Genomic DNA, 27,985 nt, shown 5'->3' with positions numbered 1-27,985 from the left:
GTCCTAGTCTGCTCACACGTCCTCACAGAAGGAGATGTACGATGTCACAGTGTCTTTCACTTTGTCAAGATTTTCAGATGCAACTTCAAAGACACTCCAATTAGTACAATCAAAGCAGGCCTTACTACAGGCTTAGCAGTTGTTTAGGAGCTGCCTGTAAATCGGGATGAGGTGAATCAGACAGTGATCCGAGAGTCCTAACTCTGCATGGGGAACAGAGCAATAAGAGTCCTTTATTACTGTGTAGCAGTGGTCCAGTGTGTTAGCTCCCTTGATAGGACACGTAATATGTTGTCCGTATTTGGGAAGTTTGTGGGTTAAAGTTGCTCTATTAAAGTCCTTCAGAATAATGAGCAGGGAGTCGGGATGTTTTTTCGCCACGTCTGCAATATGTTCAACCAGGTGCTATAACGCCACTGTTATGCAGGCCTGAGGTGGGTGGAAAACAGTGACCATAACAAACAAGGATAACTCCTGCAGTGAATAAACCTGTTAAGAGTTTATGAAAAAACTCTCCAGTTGTGGGCTACATGTCTGCTTCAACACTGTGACGTCTGTGCACCAACATTCATTTTGGGAAGGAGCCTATTCCGTTCCCCTTGTCTTTACTAGAGAGCTCTTTTTATGCTGTCAGCTCTGAGGAGCTGAAAGTCCGGTAGTTATAGTGAGCTATCTGGGATGTGTTCACTGAGCCAGGTTTCAGTAAAACAGAGTAGCGGATCTGCAAAAATCCATGTTTCTGGTGTTTAGGAGCAGCAGTTGTTCTGTCTTATTAGCCAGAGAGTGGACATCGCTAGGTGAATGGATGGAAGAGCAGTGCTTAATTCCTGCTGCCTCAGTTTAACGGGCGAGCCTGTTCATTTTCCCCATATGGGGTGTCTCCGGCATTGTCCGTAGAGAGCTAGTGCTCCTTTGGTAAGAATCGCGTAACGTTCCGGTTCGAAGATAACCAGTGAAAAAAGTTCGGCAGAAGTCTGTCTTGTGTTTATTGGTTCTTCTCTGGTCAAAGAGACCAGGGCAGGAGAAGAACAAAATTTGCAAAATTAAAGAAAATCCCAACAATTACGAGAGAGCGCAATACCATAGCAACCATCCGCGCACCATCAATGCTATTATTTTGGTAAAAATTCCGACTTACAATTAAACTTGATTTATATCCCTGTCGTAGGAACAAAACTCTGACTCTCTGTAGACTGAGGACCTCCTGTAGCAGATTTCCTTTTTCTAATAGAGCAAGAAATTGAGACAAATGTGTTATCATTGCAATGCTGTGAGTTGAAATTTACCTGCCCATAATCATGATCTGTAGTTATTTGATTTCTAAATAAAAACAGCTGTGAATCAGCATCTAAATAAATATCTGGCCTCCTCCAGCACAGCAGGTAGAATCGACTGGCCAGGTCGATGGCATCTCAGCTAATTGGATTCAACTGATAAATATTTCAACTCTCTTTTTCGGAAGTGGTGGTGGGTGTGAAATCTCTATCGTTGCGCGAAAGGCCAGCATGTTTTGACTGAAGGTCAGATGGATCCATACTCCATTTATTTGCGAGACAACACGGCACAGATTGAACTTTTTAAAGTCAAACACCGACTGAGGAAAAATGGCATATTTGTGTTCTTTATTTACTTCATTGTTATATATAAGTTTTATAACCATGACAAATGACCAATGACTAACTTGTGTCTCTAAAAAAATATTTTGCTTGACTGCGACCATGTTTTTTAAACAATCTAATGTTACACATACGTTTTTGTTCCCTAAATGTGTACCGAATTCATGATGATTTAGATAAACACCCCAAAGTTAGAGTGAGTGTTTTGCTGAGCTATGTGACAAGTCAAGTCAAGCGGAACTGTACTTTTTGGGGAATTTTGCCTATTGGTTTCTAACATATAAAATCAGCTTGTTCTCGGTGGCTAGCAATGAAGCTAATGGGAGCAATAATTTCTACCATTAAATCACTTTAAAAATGCATTCAAAAACCGTTAACAATACTTAATTTACACAAAACAAGTGTGAGTTTGTAATGCACAATGCGATAAGACACCAATTTGTACTGACTGAAAAACATGAACTATCATATTACTGTATCTGTAAAGTATCAGACCACATTTAATGTTTTGTTTGTACACAGCTAGCCAGACAGCATATGCTGTCTGTCATGATACACGCATGACGTGCTGCGTGTATTATGATGAATATAGTGACTCACTCGATGGACAGTTGTCTGTTTGGTTCAGCTGGCCAGGGAAGTTTTGTTTGGTTAATTGTGGGTAAGCACGACATTTATAGCTTGACTTCAAGTTCCTCATTTTGCAGCTTCGATTCACTTTAACCTTACTCTGCTCCAACGTCTCACTCTTCCTTCGTGCTGGCTTCTAGAAGCAGTAATTCATCCTCCATAAATTCAGATTCAAAAAGATAAGGTTGTGAATCCTCTTTTGTCCAAAAATAGTTATCTTTGTTGTTTGTTACCAAGTCTGCCATGATTAGAACATGCACAGAAGCCTTTTGTATCCGGAAGTAAGAACACACACTGTCGGATGTGCGCTGCTATGGAAACGGAAATAAATACGCGGAACAATTAGTTCCGGCATTGGTTAAAATGATCAAAATACGGTAAATATTCAGCATATTAGATATTGTTATGAACGTGTTTGTTACTACATTATATGTAGACTTGCATTGTGTATACAAAACGTTGATGGAGGGTTCTGAAGTTGTTTTGGAGGGCTTTGAAGGCTACAACAGTGACTCCCATTATCTGCAAATTCCAAACGTTTTTTTATCACCTTTAAAATTAAAAATTAAAAAAAAGACGTGTGTGTTCTTGTCTCTCATAGTAATTGCGAACGATAGGCAAAATTCCAAAAATTGCAGTTCCCTTTTATGGGGTTAAATAACAGCGCCACCATATGGTGGATTCGTCAAAAAATATTGTCTCTATTACTCTCCCATGCTCTTTAAAATAAGAAAGCTCGAGTCTGAGAGGATGGTCCTGTATCCACTATACTCAACACGCCCCCACCCCACAAGAATGGGTTTACTCATGTGTGTATAGTTATATTGGACACAATGAAGTGAGGCCTCTGGCAAACAACAACAATCTTTATTAGCATTCCATCTAGTTGTACTAATGGTCAAGAGCCCACCTGAAACCAAAGGTGTCTGGGTCATGTTTGTTATTTGTTCAAAGGGACCTATGATGAATTTGGTATTTTTTTACTTTTAAATGTTGTACAATGTTGGATACTTGTAATATGCTTAAAATCATAAGGGTTCTGGCATTTGAGCTTACATGAAGTTTTGGTTGCCTATCTTTGCTGGGTTTTGCAGTCTGGCTGCATCATGATGTCACAGAGAGGTGGACTTACTTATTTGGACATTAGGTCAAGCTCTCAGCCACAGGGGGAGGAGCTCTTCCCTTGGCTTTAGGTTTTAAGGAAACACAAAAAATGTAGAATGAAGTGTTATATATGTCTAATGGTGGCATGCGCATAATAACACTGACATAAATGCTGTTGAAAGCAACTTTTTTATGCACCCTCTGAATCACTTGGAGCGTGTGCAAGTGTAACGAATGCCGTGTCCGGTTGACTTTGTATATTGTTAATTAAGTTTATTTTCAAATAGCGATGATGACGTTAAGATACATGTAACAGTGTACAAGATAAACGATAATACTATTAGAGAGAGTGCTTGGGGCGTGGTTTCATTTGCAATCTGGGAACAACTCAAAAAACAGGTTATAAAAATGACTGTTGAGTTTGAGTTTGAGTTTATTTCGAACATGCAAGCATACAACATGATACATCACAATTTCCAGTTTCTCTTTTCAACATGTTCGAAAAGGAGTAGGAAGAAGCAGAGCTTATTTAATCCTACCCCTTTTCTATACATAACAATTGCTAAAACTTTTTGTTCACTTCCTGTTCACTTTGTAGTTCAGGTTCTTCATCACGTACACAGCTACTCCTCCTCCATTTTTGTTGGTTCTGTTGATGTAATTTAGTTCATATCCTTCCAGATCAAAATCTATTCCTTTTTTATCCTCAATCCATGTTTCTGTGACAGCAATCACCTTGAAAGGGTTCGTTGATGTGTTCCAAAAAGTTCTTAATGTTGTTGTAGTTTGCATACAAGCTTCTGCTATTAAAATGAATAATTGACTATTTGTTATCACATTTAATGTTGCTATTATATTGATCACCTGTATAATAAAAACAATTATTACTGATGTGGGAGAAAAATGTTGTATCTGGATCTATATCATTTTCCAAATCCTGGTTTTTGTGATCTTTGTTGCAGAAATTTTTTTGGTTCCATATTTTCTTGTTCAACAATCTTTGATGTTGTTTCAATAATCTCTATAAGTGTAGGTGGATGCAATCCTGAATGTAGGTCCTCTTGTTTAGTCGTCTCTTGGAACATAGTAGCGTCGATGCTGAATTTAGGTGCTTGTTTTCTGTCAGAGTCCATTATCATCGTTGTTGTGGTAGCTGTGTAAACTTTAAAAATTGTCCAGGTCCTTGATGTCATGGACAACAATTACTCTTGCTTCTGGACCTCCATTCAGCTTGATGTAGATTTTACAGTTGGCGCTCCAAGTTCCCTGGATTTTTCCCTGCTTCCTCAGGTCGCGTGCTTTCTTGGCGATTACAGCATTACGTTTTGTGAGATGCTCATTCATGTACACATTTGTTCCCTTCAGCTTCTTTCCCTGTCTCAGCAATGCCATTTTAGATTTTCTGTTTACGAGTTTCACGAGCACGACTGGAGTGGCGTTGTTGTTTCTTCTGTTCAGTGGGATGCATGTTTCGATGGTATTAATGTCAATTTCAATTTATTTTGATTGCAGAAAGTTGACCACTTGCTGTTCTGCTGAGACCATATCCATTTCATCTGGTTCACCTTCATTATTCACAGCTTTCACATAGGATCTTGGTTTAATTCGGTGCCCTGTCACGATGATATCATTCATTTGTTTATCCTGATCCATTTCATCTATGATGTTCCTCAGCATGTTGTTGTCTTCTTGAAGGGTCTTCATTTGTTTGCTCATTTCAGTGGCTTCATTATTTCTGGAGTTGTTCTCTTTTTTCATTTCTTTAATTTCTTCTTTAATTTCTTTTATATCATCTTTCCATCCATCCATCATTTCTTTCCATTTTTCTATCATTTCTTCTTTAAATTCCTGGAGTATTTTTTGTAGTATCCCTTCTTGATTCCCATCATGTTCTGTATCAGTCTTTCCTTTAGCTTTTGGCATTGCGGCAGTCGCTGACGTCAGTGCCTCTTATGTCTTAACGGCAGTTACTTCTTTAGCGACTTGCGGCACTTTTAACTTGTTTTTTCAACAATTTCGTACCTTGCGCCGTTCAGAGATCAATTTGAGGTGTCAGCCTGTCAACTTATATCACTCTGCGACGTCTGAATCACTTTAAAACAGCTGTAAACTCGCCGTAGCTTTTGGTTGCATCAAGGCCATTCGAGGGAGTCAAATCGTAGATTAAGATGTTGTTTTCCTTCGAGCAGTCAAAACAATGGTCCGTGCTGGCTCTCTCAACTAGGCTAACGGCTCTTCCAACTCGCCTTATTTCAGCGTATCTGTGCCTCTCAACTGACCAAAATCAAATCGAAGATGCAGGGTGACTCTCCTGTGGCTGTGATCGCAAATCATCGCAAATCAGTGGTCAAAATCTTCAGACTTAACAAAAACTCCGGTAGCAGAAGCGGAGCCTTTTTCTTTGCGTCATCTCTCATTGAAGGAGGAGGAGCTGAGGTCTGTGGAGCAAAATAAACACGCAATTTACACCAAAGCATATTCAATACATATTATCTAGACCAAAGGTGTCAAACTAATTTTAGCTCATGGGCCACATGTTGAAAAATCTATTCCCAGGCAGGCTGGACTGGTAAATCATAGCATGATAACTTAAAAACAAAGAAGAAATTCTGATTGTTTTCTTTGTTTTGCTTTGGTCAAAAATAGAACGAGCACATTCTGAAAATGTGCATATCACAAATAATCCTTTTGACAAAACACTTCAAATTCTGAGGGAAAAAAATGTGTGCGGTTTGAAAAACACAACGAACTCAGACTTTGTCTCAGTTTATCTACAAAGCCAATAAACATAAAGTCACAGCCTATCTGGGATTGAACAAAATAAATAAACTTCTAGGTGTCAAATACCTCATTGGTCATGTCCATGTATTAACCCTGCGCTAACTCACCAAACTACACACCCGTAGGGAGAAACTGTTGAAGATGGTTGAGTTACACTCACTTTTCTAATTTTCGACAGAGACATTTGGTGGCAATTAGGGAGCCATAGCCTTGCGTTACCATAGCTATATGCGCTTTACTGCGTACCTCTTGCTTGGCCCCGGTATCAAGCATTTGCTTACCCAACAGAGTTGTTATTGCGACACCCAGTGGACACATTTAGATCAGCAGTTTCTTTCATTACAATTTCAGCTCAAATTTAGCAAACTCATCTCGCGGGCCGCATAAAACCTGTTCGTGGGCCATACGTTTGGCATCCCTGATCTAGACCCTAAGAACGTATTTTAAATGTAGATTAAAATGATCATGGGTCCCCTTTTTAAAGGTTAAATTCTTTAATTGCTTAGAAAGGGAAGAAAGGACAGCATTGTATATGGGGGGTACAGGTGGTCTTCCCTCCTCCTTAAAATTGTCTTGTCTTCTATGTCCAGAATATATACATTTTTGTCCTCGAAAGAGTGTTGTTTCTCTCTGAGGTAGGGTGTCCATGTTTGTGTCCAAGGGTTGTTGCGCCACCTGTTGCTGTGGCAACCTGTCAAGTTGATTGTGCCTGTAGAAATCCAATCTCCCTCTTTAACATACAATTGCATTGATTTCTACTTGATGTCTGTGTTTACTGTTCGAAGAGGTCATAAACTCACTTTCTTTTTTGAAAACCAACTAGATATCGCATACATATTTTCTGGTGCTGGCATATTTTGGTGGGATAAACACGTTTTCTCTTCTTCCTCGAGGTGGATTTTGTCAGAAGCCGTGCAGCAGGTGTTTTGCTGGGAGACAACAGTGACACATGGTTGCACCCTGTCAGACTGCACTCATTAGGGACGCTGCGCCTCCTATCGTCTCCTCATTTAGAGGCGCACACACACAAAAGTAAAGTAGCAGGAGGCAGCAATCATCGCAAAGAAGCAGGTGGTTGGACACGGGGAGGCAAGGGGATTCCAATTTCTCCTGTAGCAGAGTGATGATGCTAAAGATGAAAACACTCAACACAGAGAAAAGAGTGCAACTGTGGCATATGGCAGACGCTGCGGATAAGCGGGGTGTTAATTGACAAAAATGACTTCCAGTCAATGTTCAGCAATATGCACTTGCGTGGCATAAACTATATGATGCTGGAAAAGGAATCTAAAGGGTGCTGATGGTAAACATACAGTGTTAAGTTTACCATAGAGCAGCGTTTTTCAAATATTTTCCCTTAGCAAGAAGAAAACATTTTGCGCCCCTCATCCCCCCACTCAACACCACGACTATGAATATTATTTTATTATCTCTACGATTGGTATAGTTACAACTTTGCATAACATTGTATCCTTGTAACATTAAAGAAAACACAAAATAAAAAAAATATAGATGAAAGGGACAAGTGGTAGAAAATGGATGGGATGGATAGATCAACTTACAACAACACAAATACTGTAATGTTATCAACATTGGTTTTAATGTGTAACAGAAAATTCCCTAAAAAAATCTTATCAAATCTTATGTAACCAACTTGGTTCAGCCCCTTGCCTTTATCCAATTCCACACGGGTACGCAAACCCTTGTCGGCCGCCTGAGAGGCGAGTGTGGCGACCAACGAGCCAAAAGCACTGGCTTTTTTAAGTTGTCAGGGAGTGAGGTTTAGTAACATGGGGCAGCCACACTGGCTTAAACTATAAACATTTTTCAAAGACTTAAATGATTTGATAGTGAAAAATCTAATTAACAAACAAATTAACAAAGAATAAAAAAATCAAGTTGTTGAGCAACATTAACTCAGAGCACAGTGTATAAAACATGTTAACCTACAAAACAAGAAGGAATAAAACAATCTGTGCTGATTTATTTAATCAAAATGAGGCTTCAATGAGCACATTTTGTAGTGCACGGCTTTTCCAAGTGGTGTTTATTTAAAGCATGATACTGATAAAACATGTTCCCTGGGGTCACACCCACCTCCACCTGGCATTGCACCGTGCACCCCCAGGGACTCACTATTTGAGAATAACTTCCCCAATAATAATATAACATAATACTATAAAAATACATTAAAAAAACAATTTATATCACAGAGATCCCCAAATTTCTGCATTCCAAGAGCAACCTTTGCCAAAATAAAAACTGCATTATTCATTAGACTTGTTGGCTAATTGTTCCCATACGGTACACCAAGGGTTAGTGAGTTAGGGTTAACACAAACGCTAAGTTAATAACCCATGACCTACTCAGTGGCCTAGTGGTTAGAGTGTCCGCCCTGAGATTGGTAGGTTGTGAGTTCAAACCCCGGCCGAGTCATACCAAAGACTATAAAAATGGGACCCATTACCTCCCTGCTTGGCACTCAGCATCAACGGTTGGAATTGGGGGTTAAATCACCAAAAATGATTCCCGTTCGTGGCCAGCGCTGCTGCTCACTGCTCCCCTCACCTCCCTGGGGGTGAACAAGGGGATGGGTCAAATGCAGAGGACAAATTTCACCACAATCATGTGACAATCATTGGTACTTTAATGACGATATTAATCTTGCCAGGAAGAAGCCAGTACTTAAAAAATCCTATTCCATGGTAAAGTCTCCCATTTAGGAACGGACAAAGTCAAGTGGATTGGATGGAAGTATAGTGTCGCTATTATTGAGTGAAGATGCTGAATGAGGCTTCAATATGGAACTATCAATGCTGCACTTCAGCCAATAAGGAAATTCCATTTACTAAAAATTAAATAATCAGTCACACTGTTTAAACAGTTACTTTAAACACTTGTCTGCATCTTTGCACTTTCATAAAAAAAAACCTTGTAATCTATTATATATCATTTCTTTTTTTGATTTATTTGAGGCGATATTCACTCGAGAATTGCCTACTAAGAATTTGCCGTTTTTATGTTTCATTTTAGAAATGAACGTATCCAAACGATTATATTCCCTTTAATTGGTTTATTGTTGTATCACTATTTTCATTTTATTTCACACGCTTTACTACTTTACTACTCTCGCATCTTTTTGGATTTTAAGATCGTATTTAAAAAAAAAATAATAATAATAATAATATCTTGCCCTTTGTTGTTGGTGATTGTGGTTGTTTTCAAACATGTTTATATATACAATATTTTACTGTATTGTATTATTTTTGTTGATAATTTAATGACAAAATCCAAATAAAAATATACTAAATATGATTTCTGAACATTCCTCAATTACAGCTGTTTGTTTGCCATTTTTGGTCCGATTTATGTCATTATCTTTCTCTGCGCCCTGCAGTCTGTGTTGCCAACTTTAGCAAGTAATTCTGACCTCTATGGCGACTTTTTTTTTTTCTTTCAAAAAAGCGACTAGCCACATATCTAGTGACATCTTGTTTTATTAGAGACTTTTGGTGATGTATCATTCTTAGGGCTGGATTATGCTTCTGCTGAGTCACTATGACGCCCTCCCTTTTTTTATAGCTTTTCATTGGGGTTGAGCTTAGGGCATACACAATGATCTGCTGAAACGCTAGAGCAGGGGTCGGCAACCCAAAATGTTGAAAGCGCCATATTGGACCAAAAATACAAAAACACAAATCTGTGTGGAGCCGAAAAAAAGGAAAAGCCTTATATAAGCCTTATAATGAAGGCAACACATGACGTAAGTGTCTATATTAGCTATAGTAGCCTAATATCAAAATAACTATGTGTCGCAGACTGAAGCAAATCTTTGTTGACAGAAACATTGAAATATAATATTTATTCTACACATTTTACAACATTAGAAACCATTAGTAAATCAGAGGCTTCTCACAGGATGAGATAACTCCTGGAAATGACTGGCTTTTAATTGCCAAAGGTATAGATGTGTGTGTCCAAGTTAAAGGAAACAGCAGGCTGTCTTCTTTTAATAGATGTATTACAATCTTTGCAAGCTGGGTATTGTTTGCTGTGGTCTGGAACAACATGAGACACACATAATTATCATAAATGCAGCCGATATTACATACAGATTATGTGTCATGAGACATGCAAAGCAAAATTATATAATAATAATAATAATGGATTAGATTTTATATCACGCTTTTCTATTATTAGATACTCAAAGCGCTCACAGAGAAGTGGGAAACCATCATTCATTCACGGCTGGTGGTGGTAAGCTACATTTGTAGCCACAGCTGCCCTGGGGTAGACTGACAGAAGCGAGGCTGCCAGTTTGTGCCTACGGCCCCTCCCACCACCACCTATCATTCATTCATCATTCATTCACTAGTGTGAGCGGCACCGGGGGCAAGGGTGAAGTGTCCTGCCCAAGGACACAACGGCAGCGATTTGGATGTCAAGAGGCGGAGAGCGAACCTGCAACCCTCAGGTTTCTGGCACGGCCGCTCTACCCACTACGCCATACCGCCCCTAAATATATCCAAAGAGGATAATAGTAAAGGATATTAAATGAGCTCAAATATACCTCCAAATGAGGCATAATGATGCAATATGTACATACAACTAGCCTAAATAGCATGTTAGCATTGATTAGCTTGCAGTCATGCACTGACCAAATATGCCTGATTAGCACTCCAACAAGTCAATAACATCAACAAAGTGCACCTTTGTGCATTCACGCACAGCATGAAACGTCAACAAAGTGCACCTTTGTGCATTCACGCACAGCATGAAACGTTTGGTGGACAAAATGAGACAACGAAGGAGTGGAAGATTTTACATGTACACAAACTGTTGCGTCACAGACCACACTATGGTGAGTTCAAGAACCGCCGAAATTAGTAGGACAAAACGATGTTCACCAAATACTCTCATCAGTGAAGCATACACTCAAACATATTAAACAGTGGGCTTTCTAACAATTGGGAAGGTTTGTGTCATGTTTGTCCTCAAACAAAAAACATACTAAAACAAAAAAAAAAATTTTTCCCCCATCTTTTTCGATTTTCAATCCTTTTTTAAAAATGCTCCAGTGAGCCACTAGGGCAACACTAAGGAGCCACGGGTTGCTGACACCCGCCCTAGAGCAAGGGCCACTAACTGGCGGACCGCAATCCAGGTCAAAACCCCGATGCCGTCCATACAAACCTGGACTAGCAGTGATGAAATCAGCATTTTAAGGTATGACAAAGCACTTTTACTTTGACCGATGCTGCCTCTGTATTCCAGGCGTTAAACATGGTGACTGTAAATACAGAGACAGGCAAAAGAGAAGCCAAGCGATTGACACAGAAGATCGAAGGATGTAGAAGCAGGTGACGAGTCAGTTACAGAGAATAAAGAGCATCATGCCCTCGCCCTGGCCACCGGCCGTGGTAGGGGACTAGAGAGAGGATGCAGAGATGCAACAGAATATTAAATACACATCCATTTATCATTTAGTCATCATTTAGTCATTTATCCATAAAAAATAAAGTGCACAGTGAAAATAAATCTTCTAACCCAGAATGGACAATTGCTGTTCCTTCTTTCCTCTGAAAGCACAAAACATTTTTGTCACAGACTGTGGCATCATAACATTGCAACTACGACACAAAGCACAACGATTTTGACAAAACATAACTGATGTCACAAAAAATGGGTACTTTCAAGGCCCAATATGAACAATCCACCAAAACCTTTAAAGTAGTCGTATTATGCAAAACAAACGTTTCTTACCTTTTGGCAACTGTTTTTGTATGTTTGGGATCATCATGTGTCCGTAAAATGTGAAATCAAACAGTCTTTCCTTCTTCCAAACTTGGAAAGAGCTGTTTGGAATTTGAGACTTTAGTGATGTATTTTGCCTTAGTTACATCAGCTGATATCTTCATATGTAGTAGAGGTTTACCGAGAAGAACTTGGCCTGAGACCGCCATTTTTATTCAGTTGTAGTCAGTAAGTTTCTTATTTTTCTCTATCCTCTTGTTGTGGGGCCGACTGGCTCGTACATTCACATGCATCCTAAAACCCTCCACTGTTGCCATTTCTAATAAAAAGTAGTGTATAGTTCTGACATATCTGTCAGTAGGCTTGATATGGAAGTGGTAAAAACTACAACATGGCTGACCGGGTGGAGGCGCAGTTGAACGGGGTTGGCCTGCAGGAGGACTTCGACACGTAAATAAGGCCACTTATGATGCAAATGTTGATCTGAAGTCAAAGGAGAAGGTGTTGGTGAAAACGCCCTCCGAACTAGTCACCTCAGATTTCCACTGGTTGCGTAACCGCAGCAAAACGCCGCCGCCATAGAGCATCACCGCCATCCATGTCCGGCAATCCCCACCACGGTTTTTGTTGCCGCTACGTCGTGTAGCGAAATAGTGTGGGCTTTTACGAGATCTTGCGAATCCGCTCGTAATCGCGTGATAAGGGAAGTTGTAGTAAAGCAAACCACAGATAGTTAATTCTGTCCTTACAGAGGAGCAGGAGTACCGTATTTTCCGAACTATAAGGCGCACCTAAAAACGTCCAATTTTCTCAAAAGCTGACAGTGGGCCTTATAATCCGGTGCGCCTTATATATGGAGTCAGGTCTCGCAACTACGGGATGCATAACGTAACCCCAGTCTCTACTGTAGCGCCTTATAATGCGGTGCGCCTTATATATGAACAAAGTTTTAAAATAGGCCATTCATTGAAGGTGCGCCTTATAATCCGGTGCGCCTTATAGTGCGGAAAATACGGTAAATAAACTCAGTCCTGCTATTAATAACAGGTGCTGAATGGCAACACAGACTGTCTTGCCACGATAAAACAACTTTATTTTTGTAGCAAGCAACAATACAACAGTAACATCATCTCTGGCGAGCGTGTCACAACAACCACTCCCCTGCTTTCCCAGACTCTGTATCAGCTGGTATTTGACACAGGATCCAATTTCCCCATATAACTGCCCGGGATATGCCTGTATATTATTATTTAAGTTTCGATCCATGTCCTCAACCAATTGTTTCAGCCTGGTGAAATTATGTCTGAAAACCTTTGACAAGTTGATTTCATATTTGTTGCTGCCCTTTAAGACATTTCAAAGTGAAAAATACGATACACTTGAAAATGTAGTATTTTATTTTATTTTGAAAGTAAAGTGGATAATTTATGTTGTGTTTGTTCAGGACATCCTGTCCGACACAAGCATACTTTAGCTGAATTGAATAGATTTGTTGCAGCATTCGGCAAATATAGAAGCTCTGAGTATATTTAGTGCAGGGATGTGTAACGTCATCACTATGTCGGTGCCGTTATGCAGGCGGTGGAAACGGACACATTGATTAAAAAAACCAAAAAAACGGGAGATGCAGGTGCCGTTTGGAATCCGTTTCGAATCCAGTGGAAATCCGGGGTCATACACATACGGAGAATAGGAAATTATATAAATTAGACAATGACGTAATTTAGCGACTGCTAGCGACTCAATGGCTAGGTTTCTCACTAAGGAGTTGGAAACAATGCCTGCACTATATAGAATATATATGGTATGTTGTTCTTGCACCACAATAATAGAAGGCACAACTTTCCTCTTCCCTCCCCTCCATGCCGTCACGTTGCCTCTTTCTCACCACTGCCACACCTTGTTGCCTTTCATCATCCTCTCCTGCATGGCCATCCTCCTCCTCCCCCTCTTCATCCTCCTTTCTTCTAGTCGCCGCTGTCGTGCTGCGATAATTAGTCAGCATTGAAATAATACAGCCGCCGGGGAAAAACAATAGAGGTGCAAAGGGCTGAACTGGGATGAAGGATCGGGGAAGAGGAGAGGAGAAAGGGATGGAGAGGAGGGGGGATGTGTCGGCTCGTTTTAAATGGTTGTCATAGGATCGTTAGATCTTGAAAGTGTCAGGTAGCTTTGTGTCTCATTACCTCTGTAGGGCTACGCCTTTAAAAGCATGCACGTGTGGGTGCATGGGTGTTCTACGAGCCTGTTGTCCCTGCAGCCATCACAATCATTCATCCATCCATCCATCCATCCATCCATCTTCTTCCGCTTATCCGAAGTCGAGTCGCGGGGGCAACAGCCTAAGCAGAGAAGCCCAGACTTCACTCTTCCCATCTAATTCGTCCAGCTCTTCCCGGTGATCCCGAGGCGTTCCCAGGCCAGGTGGGAGACATAGTCTCCCTACCGTGTCCTGGGTCTTCCCCGTGGTCCTCTACCGGTTGGACACACGATAAACACCTCCCCAGGGAGGCGTTCAGGGGGAATTATGACCAGACGCCCGAACCACCTCATCTGGTTCCTCCTGCAGTGGTTTTACTCTGAAATCCTCCCTAATAACAGAGCTTCTCACCCTATCTCTAAGGGATAGCCACGCCACCCGACGGAGTAAATTAATTTTGGCCGCTTGTACCCGTGATCTTGTCCTTTCAGTCATAACCCAAAGCTCATGACCATAGGTGAGGATAGGGACGTAGATCGATTGGTAAATTAAGAGCTTTGCCTTCCGGCTTAGCTCCTTCTTCACCACGATGGACCGATACAAGGTCCACATAAGTTCAGACGCCGCACCAATCCATCTGTCGATCTCACAATACACGCTTCCCTCAGTAGTAAACAACACCCCGAGGTACTTGAACTCCTCCACTTGAGGCAAGATCTCCTAACCAAACCGGAGATGGCACGCCACCCTTTTCTGGGCGAGAACTATTGACTCAGACTTGTAAGTGCTGATTTTCATCCTAGTCGATTCACACTCAGCTGCGAACCGATCCAGTGAGAGCTGAAGATTCTGGTCAGATTAAGCCAGCAGGACCACATCATCCGCAAAAAGCAGAGACCTAATCCTGCATCCACCAAACCGGATCCCATCAACGCCCTTACTGCGCCTAGAAATCATGTCCATAAAAGTTGTAAACAGAGTCGGTGACAAAGGGTAGCCTGGCGGAGTCCAACTCTCAATGGAAACAGGTGCGAACCAAGCTCTGACACTGATCATACCCCCATACTCTCTGAATGCATTCTCCAATTCCATAAAACACATGTAGACTGGTTGGGCAAACTCCCATTCACCCTCAAAGATCCTGCCAAGAGAATAGAGTTGGTCCACAGTGCCACAACCAGGACAAAAACCACACTGCTCCTCCTGAATCAGAGGTTCGACTATCCAGCATAGTCTCCTGCCCAGTACGTAGAACATAGAACTTACCAGGAAGGCTGAGGAATGTAATCCCACGATAGTTGGAACACACACTCCGGTTCCCCTTTTTAAATAGAAGAACCACCACCCCAGTCTGCCAATCCAGAGGTACCGCCCCCGATGTCCACGTAATGTTGCAGAGTCTTGTCAACCACGACAGCCCCACAGCATCCAGAGCCTTCAGAAACTCAGGGCGGATCTCATCCACCCCTGGGGTCCTGCCACTGAGGAGCTTCTTAACTACCTCAGGAACCTCAGCCCCTCTTATTGCTCTATTGGTAAAATAACAATTGGCTGATTGCTATAAAAAAAAAAATCATATTTCACAGCTTATTGACCGTTGTTTGAAGACTTTGCTTGATTGATAAGATTAGGTCAACATGAAAACAGATATTATATATCAGTGGCATTTTAAAAACATCTCTGTCCACATAAAAATACTTTTGTCCGATAAGAAGCCTGAAATAGCAACCGGAGGTGATTTTGTCATTCATCATTTGTCATCATGGCGTCTCTGTTCATAAACATAGTGATGCATTAGATGTACCGTACAATGAGTTACATATTATCTCTCAAATCAGCGCTCACTTACATGGAGCCCAGGTGAACTGTGTACCATAGCACTAAATGAAATCAGCACCCTTAAGTCAATAATTGTATTACAAAGATAAAGGTCCAGAGCCAAACCTCAGACCAAATGATGACTTCACTCTCACTTTGAGCTTGTGTTTACCATTTAGTTCACAATTGAGTCATATTCTTAGATTCAAAGCGAGCGTGTCATCTGGCTGCTGCATCAATTTATGTGACAGTGACTGCGTTGTTTACAGCAATTTAAAATGTTCACATGTGACACAATCATGAAGTAACAGCACAGCGAAATGATGAAAGACACGTACAAATAGAAATTGGTGTCTCGTTGTAGGAAGCAATTCTATTCATTGTCAAACGCGGAAGTGAAGCGGCCAGCTGTTTAAGCGTCTTGTTTTTTAAGCAACACACCATGCACACTCACATGTCTGGAGCTAACATTTTTATCAATATGCAACTTTATTGGCATTATTTGAAATGAATCATCTGTCATGTTTCCTTCTGCAGTAAGAAAGATGTAGGAGTGTCTTGCACTAAGAGACAGAGATGTGGGCGCGGTTTTGCGGCTGAGAGGCCTCGGATTGGTGGAAAATTGGCATGCTATGAATATTCATCTTTACACTTGACGAGAGATTTTGCACTCACATTTAGATTTAGATTTAAGATTTAGATTTAGCATTTAGTTTTAGATATGACATTTAGCGTTCACATTTAGATTTAAGATTTACATTTAACATTTAAGTTCAGCTTTACATTTAGGTATAGATTTGTCATTTAGATTTACATATAACATGTAGGTGTAGATTTAACAATTAGATTTAGATTTAAGATATTGATTTATATTTAACATTTATATTCAAATTTAATGTTTAGATTTACCTTAAATATTTAAATTTAACATTTACATTCAGATTTAACATTCAAATATTGTCACGGCTTGTCACACCAGGCCGTGCCTTATTTTGAGTTTGTTGGCATTGTCCTGTGTTTGATGATTTAGTTCCGGTCTCGCACTCTTATTTTGGTTTCTCTTCCTGTTTTAGTTAGTCCTTCCTGAAGCGACTTGACTCCTGCCTCAGATCCCTGTTAGGTCCACCTGAGTTGAGTTAATAATCAGCAGCCTATTTTAGCTAGCCTCAGGTTTCAATCAGCATTGACTGCTGTGGCACGCTGCTCTTTCTTTTCACACCTCACCGTAAGTGTAGTCTTGTTTTGAGTTTCCGTATAGTCTTTTTGTGCCCTCCTAACTGCACTGGTGGTCTGTTATACGTGCACTCCCCTGCACCAGAGTGTTTGTTTAGAGTTTGACTCCTGGTGCTTTTAAATATTATTTTGCTGCATTCGTGCCTTCTATTTGCATCTAGAAGTCACAACAACTACCACCCACATGCGGCCCCGCAAGCGTGACAAAAAGAACATTTAGAGTCAACAATTATTTCAAACTTAAATGTGGTGAAAATGAGTTAAATGTGAGAAAAGTGAGTTCAATGTGAAGAATATATCTGCTAGTAAAGTGTGACTGAACTTTTACATTCGGTACCCCATACATAATTTCCAACATTTCTTATGACACAAGCCAAGAAGCTAAGTTTTAAAATCTTCAATTGACTTAAACCTGCATTTGTGTATGCATAAAAGTCACAGCAGCTCAAACCAGGCACCAAGCAGTGTGGGTGGGGAGCGTTTCCACAGTGTTTCCAGAGCGTCCAGCCTGAAATGCGGGTGTCAGGGACAGACTTGGAAGGAGATTTTTCAACAAAGCTAAAGCTTAGTCATATATCAGATATATCAGATTGTAGGTGGGGTTTTTTTTTTACCCTTCGCATTCATTTTTCGCTGTTTGTTGCATTTTTGTTGCGTTTAGCTTGATTGTAAAATATGTCGATCGAGGGGGGGTGTGGCGTTCATATGTTGTCAATATTCAGTGTTTTATCGTTAATAGTTAATATTGTAAATCCCACATTTGTTATTTTCATGTACATTCTGGGTGTCTCATTTTGTGAAAAAAATTTAAAATTCCATTGCGTTTTTTAAGGCGGTCTGTCATAACGTTTTAGCATTCAATCAGACATTATTGTGAGGTTTTGTATTAGTGTTCCTAAAAATAGATATACTGGCTCCAAGACCCATTTTTTTCTTTAAATTTGGCCCCCAACTCAAAATAATTGCCCAGGCCTGGGTTAGAGTGTCCACCCTGAGATCGGTAGGTTGTGAGTTTAATCCTTAACTGAGTCATACCAAAGACTATAAAAATGGGACCCATTACCTCCCTGCTTGGCACTCAGCATCAAAGGTTGGAATTGGGAGTTAATTCACCAAAAATGATTCCCGGGCGCGGCCACCGCTGCTGCCCACTGTTACCATCAACTCCCAGAGGGTGAACAAGGGGATGGGTCAAATGCAGAGGACAAATTTCACCACACCTAGTGTGTGTGTGACAATAATTGGTACTTTAACTTATTCTATAGTTTAAGTTAACTTTAACTTTAACTATAGGCTTTTGAAAAGATTTGGCCGCTATGCTGCAAAACAGAATTAGAATTATTACAAAGAACATGTTCTTCCCCGCTTAAAAAGGTTTAGCAGAAACAGAGTTTTATCATAACCATAAGGCAGTCCATCAAAGGAGATAAAGAAGACACCTGCAGAGCATGACGGCAGCATTGATGATCAGCACCTGAAGTGACAGGTCGCCATAATTATGTCACCACCGTTCGTCGTTGTGGCTGTAAATAACCGCGCGGAGGGTTTATTCCAGGGGATGACCCTTCCGTCATACCCACATTTTTCAGATGTTTTTTGAGGGGAGAAATTAGGTTTGTCCTATATTCAGGTCAACACAGCAATAAGAAAGCGAACAAAAAATTTGCATTCATGTAAAGTGCTGACCTCCACCAAGTCTAATTTGAATAACATGGGGGAAGAATGTCTAATTTCCCTAAAAACCAAGGGTTCATGCATTGCTGGTTGTTGTGTAGTGCATGCTGTGAAACACACACATGGTCACCTGCAAGCAAGTAGGTCACTGACTTGGCGCTCCACTTCCTGTTCGTCTTTACCAGGCTTATAAAGCGACAACCTCATCCTCAGACTGTCAAATCTTTTTGGCAGGCAAATGGCTCGTTTAAAAAGCTAAAAATACCAAACGCTGTTGAGTTCCTTTTGACGGCGAGATCTGGGAGAACTTGTGTTGTCCACGTTAGGACGCGCCGGCTACACCGACTGTTAGTGACACGACAAAGTCTGTCAGCTCACTCCGTTACAACTCATGGTCATGCAAGGTTACAGATGAGCAATTCAAAGAGCAGCTTTCTGTTCATTTACATACTTGCCAACCTTGAGACCTCCGAATTCGGGAGATGTGGTTTGTTGGTAGCGGGGTGTGTGTATTGTAGCGTCCTGGAAGAGTTAGTGCTGCAAGGGGTTCTGGGTATTTGTTCTGTTGTGTTTATGTTGTGTTACGGTGCGGATGTTCTCCCGATATGTGTTTGTCATTCTTGTTTGGTGTGGGTTCACAGTGTGGCGCATATTTGTGACAGTGTTAAAGTTGTTTATATGGTCACCCTCAGTGTGACCTGTATGGCTGTTGATCAAGTATGCCTTGCATTCACTTATGTGTGTGTAAAAGCCGCATATATTATGTGACTGGGCCGGCACACTGTTTGTATGGAGGAAAAGCGGACGTGACGACAGGTTGTAGAGGACACTAAAGGCAGTGCCTTTAATTCACGCCCCCAATATTGTTGTCCGGGGGGGAAATTGGGAGAAATTTGGGAGAATGGTTGCCACGGGAGATTTTCGGGAGGGGTACTGAAATTCGGGAGTCTCCCGGGAAAATCGAGAGGGTTGGCAAGTATGTTCATTTGTTATCTGCATTTATACATATATTTGTTTCCTTTTTTTATTCCAACTTATATAGTGATTTTTTTTTTTTTTATTCATCCTCATGAGCCAGGGCTCCAAACTTTTTTGAGGGACACATAAAGATGTATCCTGGTGAAAATGTACAATACCTTCTCAGTGGCTCCTGGTGACAGGAAGCATACACTTTTTCAAAGACTGTTTTGTTTTTGCAGCTGCCATTTTGGGTGATGTCAGTTTGATTTCTGTGGAATATTGTAAGGCAGACGTAGATTAATTTTACGTCCATAATATTCTGTGGGCAAAAAAAGGAGCTCTGAGCCTGGGCAGCACTTTGGACACTCCTGACTTAAGCAGACAGGAAATGGTCGGACACATGGTTGCAGTATTTGGTTGTTGCAATGTTTTACATTTTCCTGTTTCTCCTCTCCGTGTCTTACAGCTGGGACAACATACATCTTTGGCAGAGGTGGAGCCCTAATCACGTACACGTGGCCACCCAACGACCGGCCGAGCACGCGGGCAGATCGGCTGGCGGTGGGCTTCAGCACGCAGCTGAAGGAGGCCATCTTGGTTAGGGTGGAGAGCGCTAAAGGACTGGGCGACTACCTGGAGCTGCACATAGTAAGACCGAGGCTTCCTATTATTTCATATTCAGATAGCGTCACCATAACCTACTCAGTGGCCTGGTGGTTAGAGTGTCCGCCCTGAAATTGGTAGGTTGTGAGTTCAAACCCCAGCCGAGTCATACCAAAGACTATAAAAATGAGACCCATTACCTCCCTGCTTGGCACTCAGCATCAAGGGTTAGATTTGGGGATTAAATCACCAAAAATTATTCCCAGGCGTGGTCACCGCTGCTGCTCACTGCTCCCCTCACCTCCCAGGGGGTGATCAAGGGTGATGGGTCAAATGCAGAGAATAATTTTGCCACACTTCGTGTGTGTGTGTGTGACAATCATTGGTACTTTAACTTTTTTTTTTTTTATGAGGTTGATGGATGACAGTGGGTGACAGAGTATTTGTTGTATGGGAACCTGCACCAAACATTTTCAAACAAGATTCACTGGACATCAAAATGATTGAATGATGAAAGAAAATGTTGTGAAGCTGATTTGACATTTCATGTATTGGCAGCATGTGCAGTTACAGTGTATCCTGCAAGTAGAAAAAAAAAAGGTGCTACAAAATGTGCCATTATGCATGAACGTCACAAGGTCTATTTAAGGATTGCTTGACTCCCCCTAAAAAGTTCCTAAGTCTATAATATTTAAACCATTAGTTGAGACATGTACTTAACACAAAACAGCGACAATATGAGTTGAGTGCGTCAAAACAAAAAACTACATGTTATTATTTGATTGAAATTATCATTGAGGCGGCCAGTAGGGCCTAGGCGTCGTGTTTGGGTATACTCAACAAACCAGACAGAACTCACTTGTAATTGCGCTCTCATGCGAGGATTAGCAAAACTTTCACTCAGTGACTTTCTGTTCAGTCTAAGTAAGCTTTAAAATAGCATAAAAGCATTACCCTAAATTCTAACAAATGAAGCAGAAGCTGCATATCTATTGAGCAAAGGTGAATCTCCGGAAGCTGGCAGCATGTTTTTTTTAATTAATTTTTTTATTGCATTTTCACAGTAAATAACGTGCATCCGTAACTTAAATGAACTTTGAAAAAAGACCCCAATACAGGAAAATGCTTATTACTACACATTTTAATTACACATTTTTAGTATGAATTAATAATTTGTTAAAATTTTTGCTAACAGTCCCGTCAGGGATTATTTTGAAGTAAAATTGTCCAGAGAGCATGCAAGTTGCCATCTCCTCACTCATCTTTGCAATGGTGTATGCACTGACTGTAAAGCAGGGGTGCTCATTACATCGGTCGCAAGCTACCGGTCGATCACGGAGGGTGTGTCAGTCGATCGCCAGCCAGGCATTGAAAAAATAGTCCTAAAAATTAGCGATCATAAATCTTCACTATGACGTCACTTTTGTCACTTGATTGACATTCACGGCACCCGAGGGTCTTCTGAGATGACGCTGGCTGCTGCCAGCTCATTATTAAGAAAACATTACCGACAGGAAGGCGAGAAACACTTAATATTTCAACAAACTCTGGCGCCGCACCTGTCGTCAAAACTCCAAAGACCGACTGCACAGTTGCACAATAAAAGCTCTGCTTCATCCTGCCTGCACTAACAAAATAAAGAGTCTCAGAAAGCTGGCGTGCACAAGCTAGCAAGCTACGGAGTTTGCCGTCAATGTATTTCTTGTAAAGTGTATACAAAGGAGTAAGGAAGCTGGACAAATAAGATGCCAAAAACCAACCACTTTCACGTGGTATTGGACAGAAAGAAGGACTTTTTTTCTCCTCCATTTGAAAATGCGGACGTTATCAGCACTACTGTCTGATTCCAATCGATGCAAGTCATAAGGATCAGGTAATACACCAACTTATATTCTTGTCTTCTTGAAAGAAAGGAATCTATATGTGTTAAACATGCTTGCATTATCTTTAAACACCTTTAACTTGTTAACAATATTAACTATATGTGTTAAACATGCTTGTATTATCATTAAACACCTTTAACTTGTTAACAATATTAACTATATGTGTTAAACATGCTTGCATTATCTTTAAACACCTTTAACTTGTCAACAATATTAACTATATGTATTAAACATTCTTGTATTATCATTAAACACCTTTAATTTATTAACAATATTAACTATATGTGTTAAACATGCTTGTATTATCTTTAAAGGCCTATTGAAATGAATTGTTTTTATTTAAACGGGAATAGCAGATCCATTCTATGTGTCATACTTGATCATTTCGCGATATTGCCATATTTTTGCTGAAAGGATTTAGTAGAGAAAATCGACGATAAAGTTTGCAACTTTTGCTCGCTGATAAAAAAAGCCTTGCCTGTACCGGAAGTAGCGTGACGTCACAGGAGGTAATATTCCTCACAATTTTCCTTTGTTTACAATGGAGCGAGAGAGATTCAGAGCGACAAATCGACGATTACCCCATTAATTTCAGCGAGGATGAAAGATTCGTAGATGAGGAACGTTACAGTGAAGGACTAGAGAGGCAGTGATGGACGTATCTTTTTTCGTTTTGACCGTAACTTAGGTACAAGCAGGCTCATTGGATTCCACAGTCTCCTTTTTCTATTGTGGATCACGGATTTGTATTTTAAACTACCTCGGATACTATATCCTCTTGAAAATGAGAGTCGAGCACGCGAAATGGACATTTAAAGTGACTTTTATCTCCACGACAATATATCGGTGACACACTTAGCTACTGAGCTAACGTGATAGCATCGTTCTCAAATGAAGATAGAAACAAAAGAAATAAACCCCTGACTGGAAGGATAGACAGAAGATCAACAATACTATTAAACCATGTACATGTAACTACACGGTTACATCAACAGCCGTGCTCACCTGCGTTCCAGCGATTGACGGCGCGACGAAGGACACCCATCATCGACGAACCTCTGTAGCATGAGCTAGCGTGATAGCATCTTTCTCAAATGCAGATAGAAACAAAATAAATAAATCCCTGACTGGAAGGATAGACAGAAGATCAACAATACTATTAAACCATGTACATGTAACTACACGGTTAAAAATTCTCAGCCTGGTAAGGCTTAACAATGCTGACGAAGGACTTCATCCGTGGGTTTGGCGGCTAGGCGTCTGCTAAGTAAATAGTCCTTGTTGTGTTGCTGTAAGTATTGTACTTAGCCGCTAATACACCGATCAAACCCACCTACAACGTTCTTCTTTGCAGCCTCCATTGTTCATTAAACAAATTGCAAAAGATTCACCAACACAGATGTCCAGAATACTGTGAAAATTTGTCGAAGAAAACAAGAGGTTTTTGTATCGAGTCCGATGGGGTCCAACCACTTCTGTGGATTTTGTGACGTCACGCGCATAAGTCATATCCAAAGGAGTTTTTCAACCGGAAGTTTAGCGGGAAATTTAAAATTGCACTTTATAAGTTAACCCGGCCGTATTGGCATGTGTTTCAATGTTAAGATTTCATCATTGATATATAAACTATCAGACTGCGTGGTCGGTAGTAGTGGGTTTCAGTAGGCCTTTAAACACCTTTAACTTGTTAACAATATTAACTATATGTGTTAAACATGCTTGTATTATCTTTAAACTCCTTTAACTTGTGAACAATATTAACTATATGTGTTAAACATGCTTCCATTATCTTTAAACACCTTTAACTTGTTAACAATATTAACTATATGTATTAAACATTCTTGTAGTATCATTAAACACCTTTAATTTATTAACAATATTAACTATATGTGTTAAACAGGCTTGCATTATCATTAAACACCTTTAACTTGTTAACAAAAACATATATTTCATAAATAAGTAAATATAAATTATATATATGAATGAGGTAGATCCCCGCGACTTGATCAATTGAAAAGTAGCTCGCCTGCAGAAAAAGTGTGAGCACCCCTGCTGTAAAGCAACCTGTGGTAAAGGAGCATATGTGCTCCAAATAAAATGCGCAATTAATTCGTGTTTATACATGATAATTGTGATAATGTTTTGTGATTAATCGCATGAGTAAAAGCATTACCTATGACAGCCTTAGTTTTTATTTCATTAGACGATGACTTCATTAGCGTCCCATTTTTCACAAATCACTTGTAAATTAACATCCGTAATTGTTAATGTAATGTTTACCTATGCTTACATTTACTTTTTAATAAAAAAGATATCCAGAGAAGGCAGGGAAGGAAAAGAGTATAAGCGAGATAACAAGTCCTGATAAATACTCCTTAAATAATGAATTCATTGAAACGTTTCTTACACATGCCCCGAGGAGCTCAAGCAACCCCTTTATTTTAATCCTAGTGATGTCCCACCATTAGTGTCATTTTTGTGTACTTGATGTGCGAGACTGGCAGGAGTCCAGCCTGTTCAGGAGCTCATTCCAGCTAGTCTCGTTGAACCGCGTTTATCGTATTTTATACGTTGTGCTAAAAAGGTCGTTTAAAAAAGCAGCGCTAATGACAACTTTAAATGACTATTAAAGGGAGAGACATCAGGCACATTAAATGTGTCTGATTGTCTCTTTGACCCCCATGATGCATAATCAAGACCAATTTGAATGCTCGGTGATAAATAATACTTAGCAGGGCGTTAAAGCTCTAATGAGGAAAGTCAATTAGGGACAAACAATGCATATGGATGGAACTTTTTCTCACCTGGTCTGCAAGTTTTTATCCTCCCTCCTTACTTATTCGCTAATATCCATCCTCTGTCAAACTTCAGTGGATTATTCTCTCACTCTTGCTGTGGACACATAAGCATGGTTCCTCGGCTCCCATTGCAATTAAGTTTCATTTGCCGCCGTTCCTCCTGAGCCACCCCCCTTAATGACTCCTTTCAGTTGGTGCCACGTATTTGGGTCCTCTTAACCATGCTCGACTCTCTTTAAGACTTAGAGTGAAAGCACCCTCAGCCTCCAGAGGCTTCTACCTGCAGAAATAGTCAGGGAAAAGTTGCTGTTTGAGGGCATTTTTCACCCACAATTAATTGGCTTTCGGCTGAGTTTGGATCTGCTTTCTGGACTGCATGCTTTGTCATATTTAAGCATGATGATACCGTGTTTGCATGTTTTCCACATACATACAGTAATTACAAATGGTAGTCCAAATTAAAGGCCTACTGAAATTACATTTTTTTATTTAAACGGGGATAGCAGATCCATTCTATGTGTCATACTTGATCATTTTGCGATATAGCCATTATTTTGCTGAAAGGATTTAGTATAGAACAACGTCGATAAAGTTCGCAACTTTTGGTCTCTGATAAAAAAAAGCCTTGCCCCTACCGGAAGTAGCGTGACGTTGTCAGTTGTTCACTCCCTCATATTTTCCTATTGTTTTCAACGCAGCTAGAGCTATTCGGACCGAGAAAGCGACGATTACCCCATTAATTTGAGCGAGGATGAAAGATTCGTGGATGAGGAACGTTAGAGTGACGGACTAGAATGCAGTGAAATACATTTTTTTTTCTGCTCTGACCGTAACTTAGGTACAAGCTGGCTCATTGGATTTCACACTCTCTCCTTTTTATAAATAAATAAATGGGTTATACTTGTATAGCGCTTTTCTACCTTCAAGGTACTCAAAGCGCTTTGACAGTACTTCCACATTCACCCATTCACACACACATTCACACGCTGATGGCGGGAGCTGCCATGCAAGGCGCTAACCAGCAGCCATCAGGAGCAAGGGTGAAGTGTCTTGCCCAAGGACACAACGGACGTGACTAGGATGGTAGAAGGTGGGGATTGAACCCCAGTAACCAGAAACCTTCCGATTGCTGGCAAGGCCACTCTACCAACTTCGCCACGCCGTCTATTGTGGATCACGGATTTGTATTTTAAACCACCTCGGATACTATATCCTCTTGAAAATGAGAGTCGAGAACGCGAAATGGACATTCACAGTGACTTTTATCTCCACGACAATACATCGGCGAAGCTCTTTAGCATGAGCTAACGTGATAGCATCTGTCTCAAATGCAGATAGAAACAAAATCAATAAATCCCTGACTGAAAGGATAGACAGAAGATCAACAATACTATTAAACCATGTACATGTAACTACACGGTTAATAGATCTCAGCCTGGCAAAGCTTAACAATGCTGTTGCTAATGACGCTAAGGCTAACTTAGCAACTTAGCAACCGGACCTCACATAGCTATGATAAAAACATTAGCGCTCCACCTACGCCAGCCAGCCCTCATATGCTCATCAACACCCGTGCTCACCTGCGTTCCAGCGATCGACGGCGCGACGAAGGACTTCACCCGATCATCCGTGCGGTGGGCGGCTAGCATCGGCTAGGCGTCTGCTATCCAAGTAAGTAGTCCTTGTTGTGTTGCTACAGCCAGCCGCTAATACACCGATCCCACTTACAACGTTCTTCTTTGCAGCCTCCATTGTTCATTAAACAAATTGCAAAAGATTCACCAACACAGATGTCCAGAATACTGTGGAATTATGAAATGAAAACAGAGCTTTTTTGTATTGTATTCAATGGGGAAGGCATACCTCTGTTCCCCTGGCTACGTCACGCGCATACGTCATCCTCCAAAGGCTTTTTCAACCGGAAGTTTAGCGGGAAATTTAAAATTACACTTTGTAAGTTAAGTATTGGCATGTGTTGCAATGTTAAGATTTCATCATTGATATATAAACTACCAGACTGCGTGGTCGGTAGTAGTGGGTTTCAATAGGCCTTTAAGATGGTCACAAGGTTTTTCCAACCACAGCCTTTTACACATACTATTACAACACCAGTACCAGTAATGGGTTGCAACCACTCGACCAAAAGGCACTTATGGTTTTCGCTTTGGGGGACAAACATTCAATATGGCTATTTTTTTTAGTAGCCATCTCAGAGTACTATTAAGGTTTAGACGTAAATATACAAGCCAGATATTGTCAAAATATTGTTGAATCTTATCCAAACACTTATTAGAATCACAATCATTTTATTGCCATCGTCAAGAAGAAAAACTGTTCCTAACATCACCAAAGTGGAAGTTTCAAACTAGTTGCCAACACTCCTTGTACACATTGCATGTAGTTCAAGAAGTACCAAAGTATGGAGGCACATTGTTTCTTTATATCTGGTTGGCTCCACGAATTGAGCATTGAGGCCATGAAAGAGATGTTTTTGTAAGGGTAAGTAAGTCTACCGTATTTAATAGACATTGATTGACGCGTGGACGAGTGCAAGCCAGCGCGAGATGGTGGCCAATTTCATCCAAAAAGCATCTTTATCGATGTCAGTTTCTTTGTTGTCAAGCAATTCGCTTACAACATGAATAAAATATACGATCTGTTGCAAGTCAGATATTTTGCAGTCATCTACAATTTGGCGTCTGCAGTAGTTTCACTGGAGTGAAGTTAGTTTGTTTAGTTCGTAACTTGTTTTCCTGTCGTCCAGAAATGTTTTGTTCCAACAACATTTAGCAATATCAAGACTCAGTATGATGCTGCTGTGGGATATGCAGCCTTTCAATCAATCAATCAATCAATCAATGTTTATTTATATAGCCCTAAATCACAAGTGTCTCAAAGGGCTGTACAAGCCACAACGACATCCTCGGTACA

General features: G+C 40.6%; 1 protein-coding gene across 15 annotated transcripts in view; it reads left to right on the top strand.

Annotated features, from left to right (window-relative positions):
- Positions 1-27,985, top strand: part of LOC133661820 (neurexin-2-like) — a 957,097-nt gene that overhangs the window by 785,652 nt on the left and 143,460 nt on the right. For all 15 annotated transcript variants that reach the window (XM_062065342.1, XM_062065337.1, XM_062065335.1 and 12 more), the window contains one exon: positions 20,237-20,418. In XM_062065342.1, coding sequence (XP_061921326.1) covers positions 20,237-20,418 — 182 coding nt within the window. The remainder of the gene's footprint in view (positions 1-20,236; positions 20,419-27,985) is intronic.

The sequence above is a fragment of the Entelurus aequoreus genome, linkage group LG12, assembly GCF_033978785.1.
Source record: "Entelurus aequoreus isolate RoL-2023_Sb linkage group LG12, RoL_Eaeq_v1.1, whole genome shotgun sequence".
NCBI classification, from domain to species: Eukaryota; Metazoa; Chordata; class Actinopteri; order Syngnathiformes; family Syngnathidae; genus Entelurus; species Entelurus aequoreus.
The sequence above is the reverse complement of the archived record's forward strand: the minus strand, read 5'-3'. Positions and strand labels throughout refer to the sequence as shown.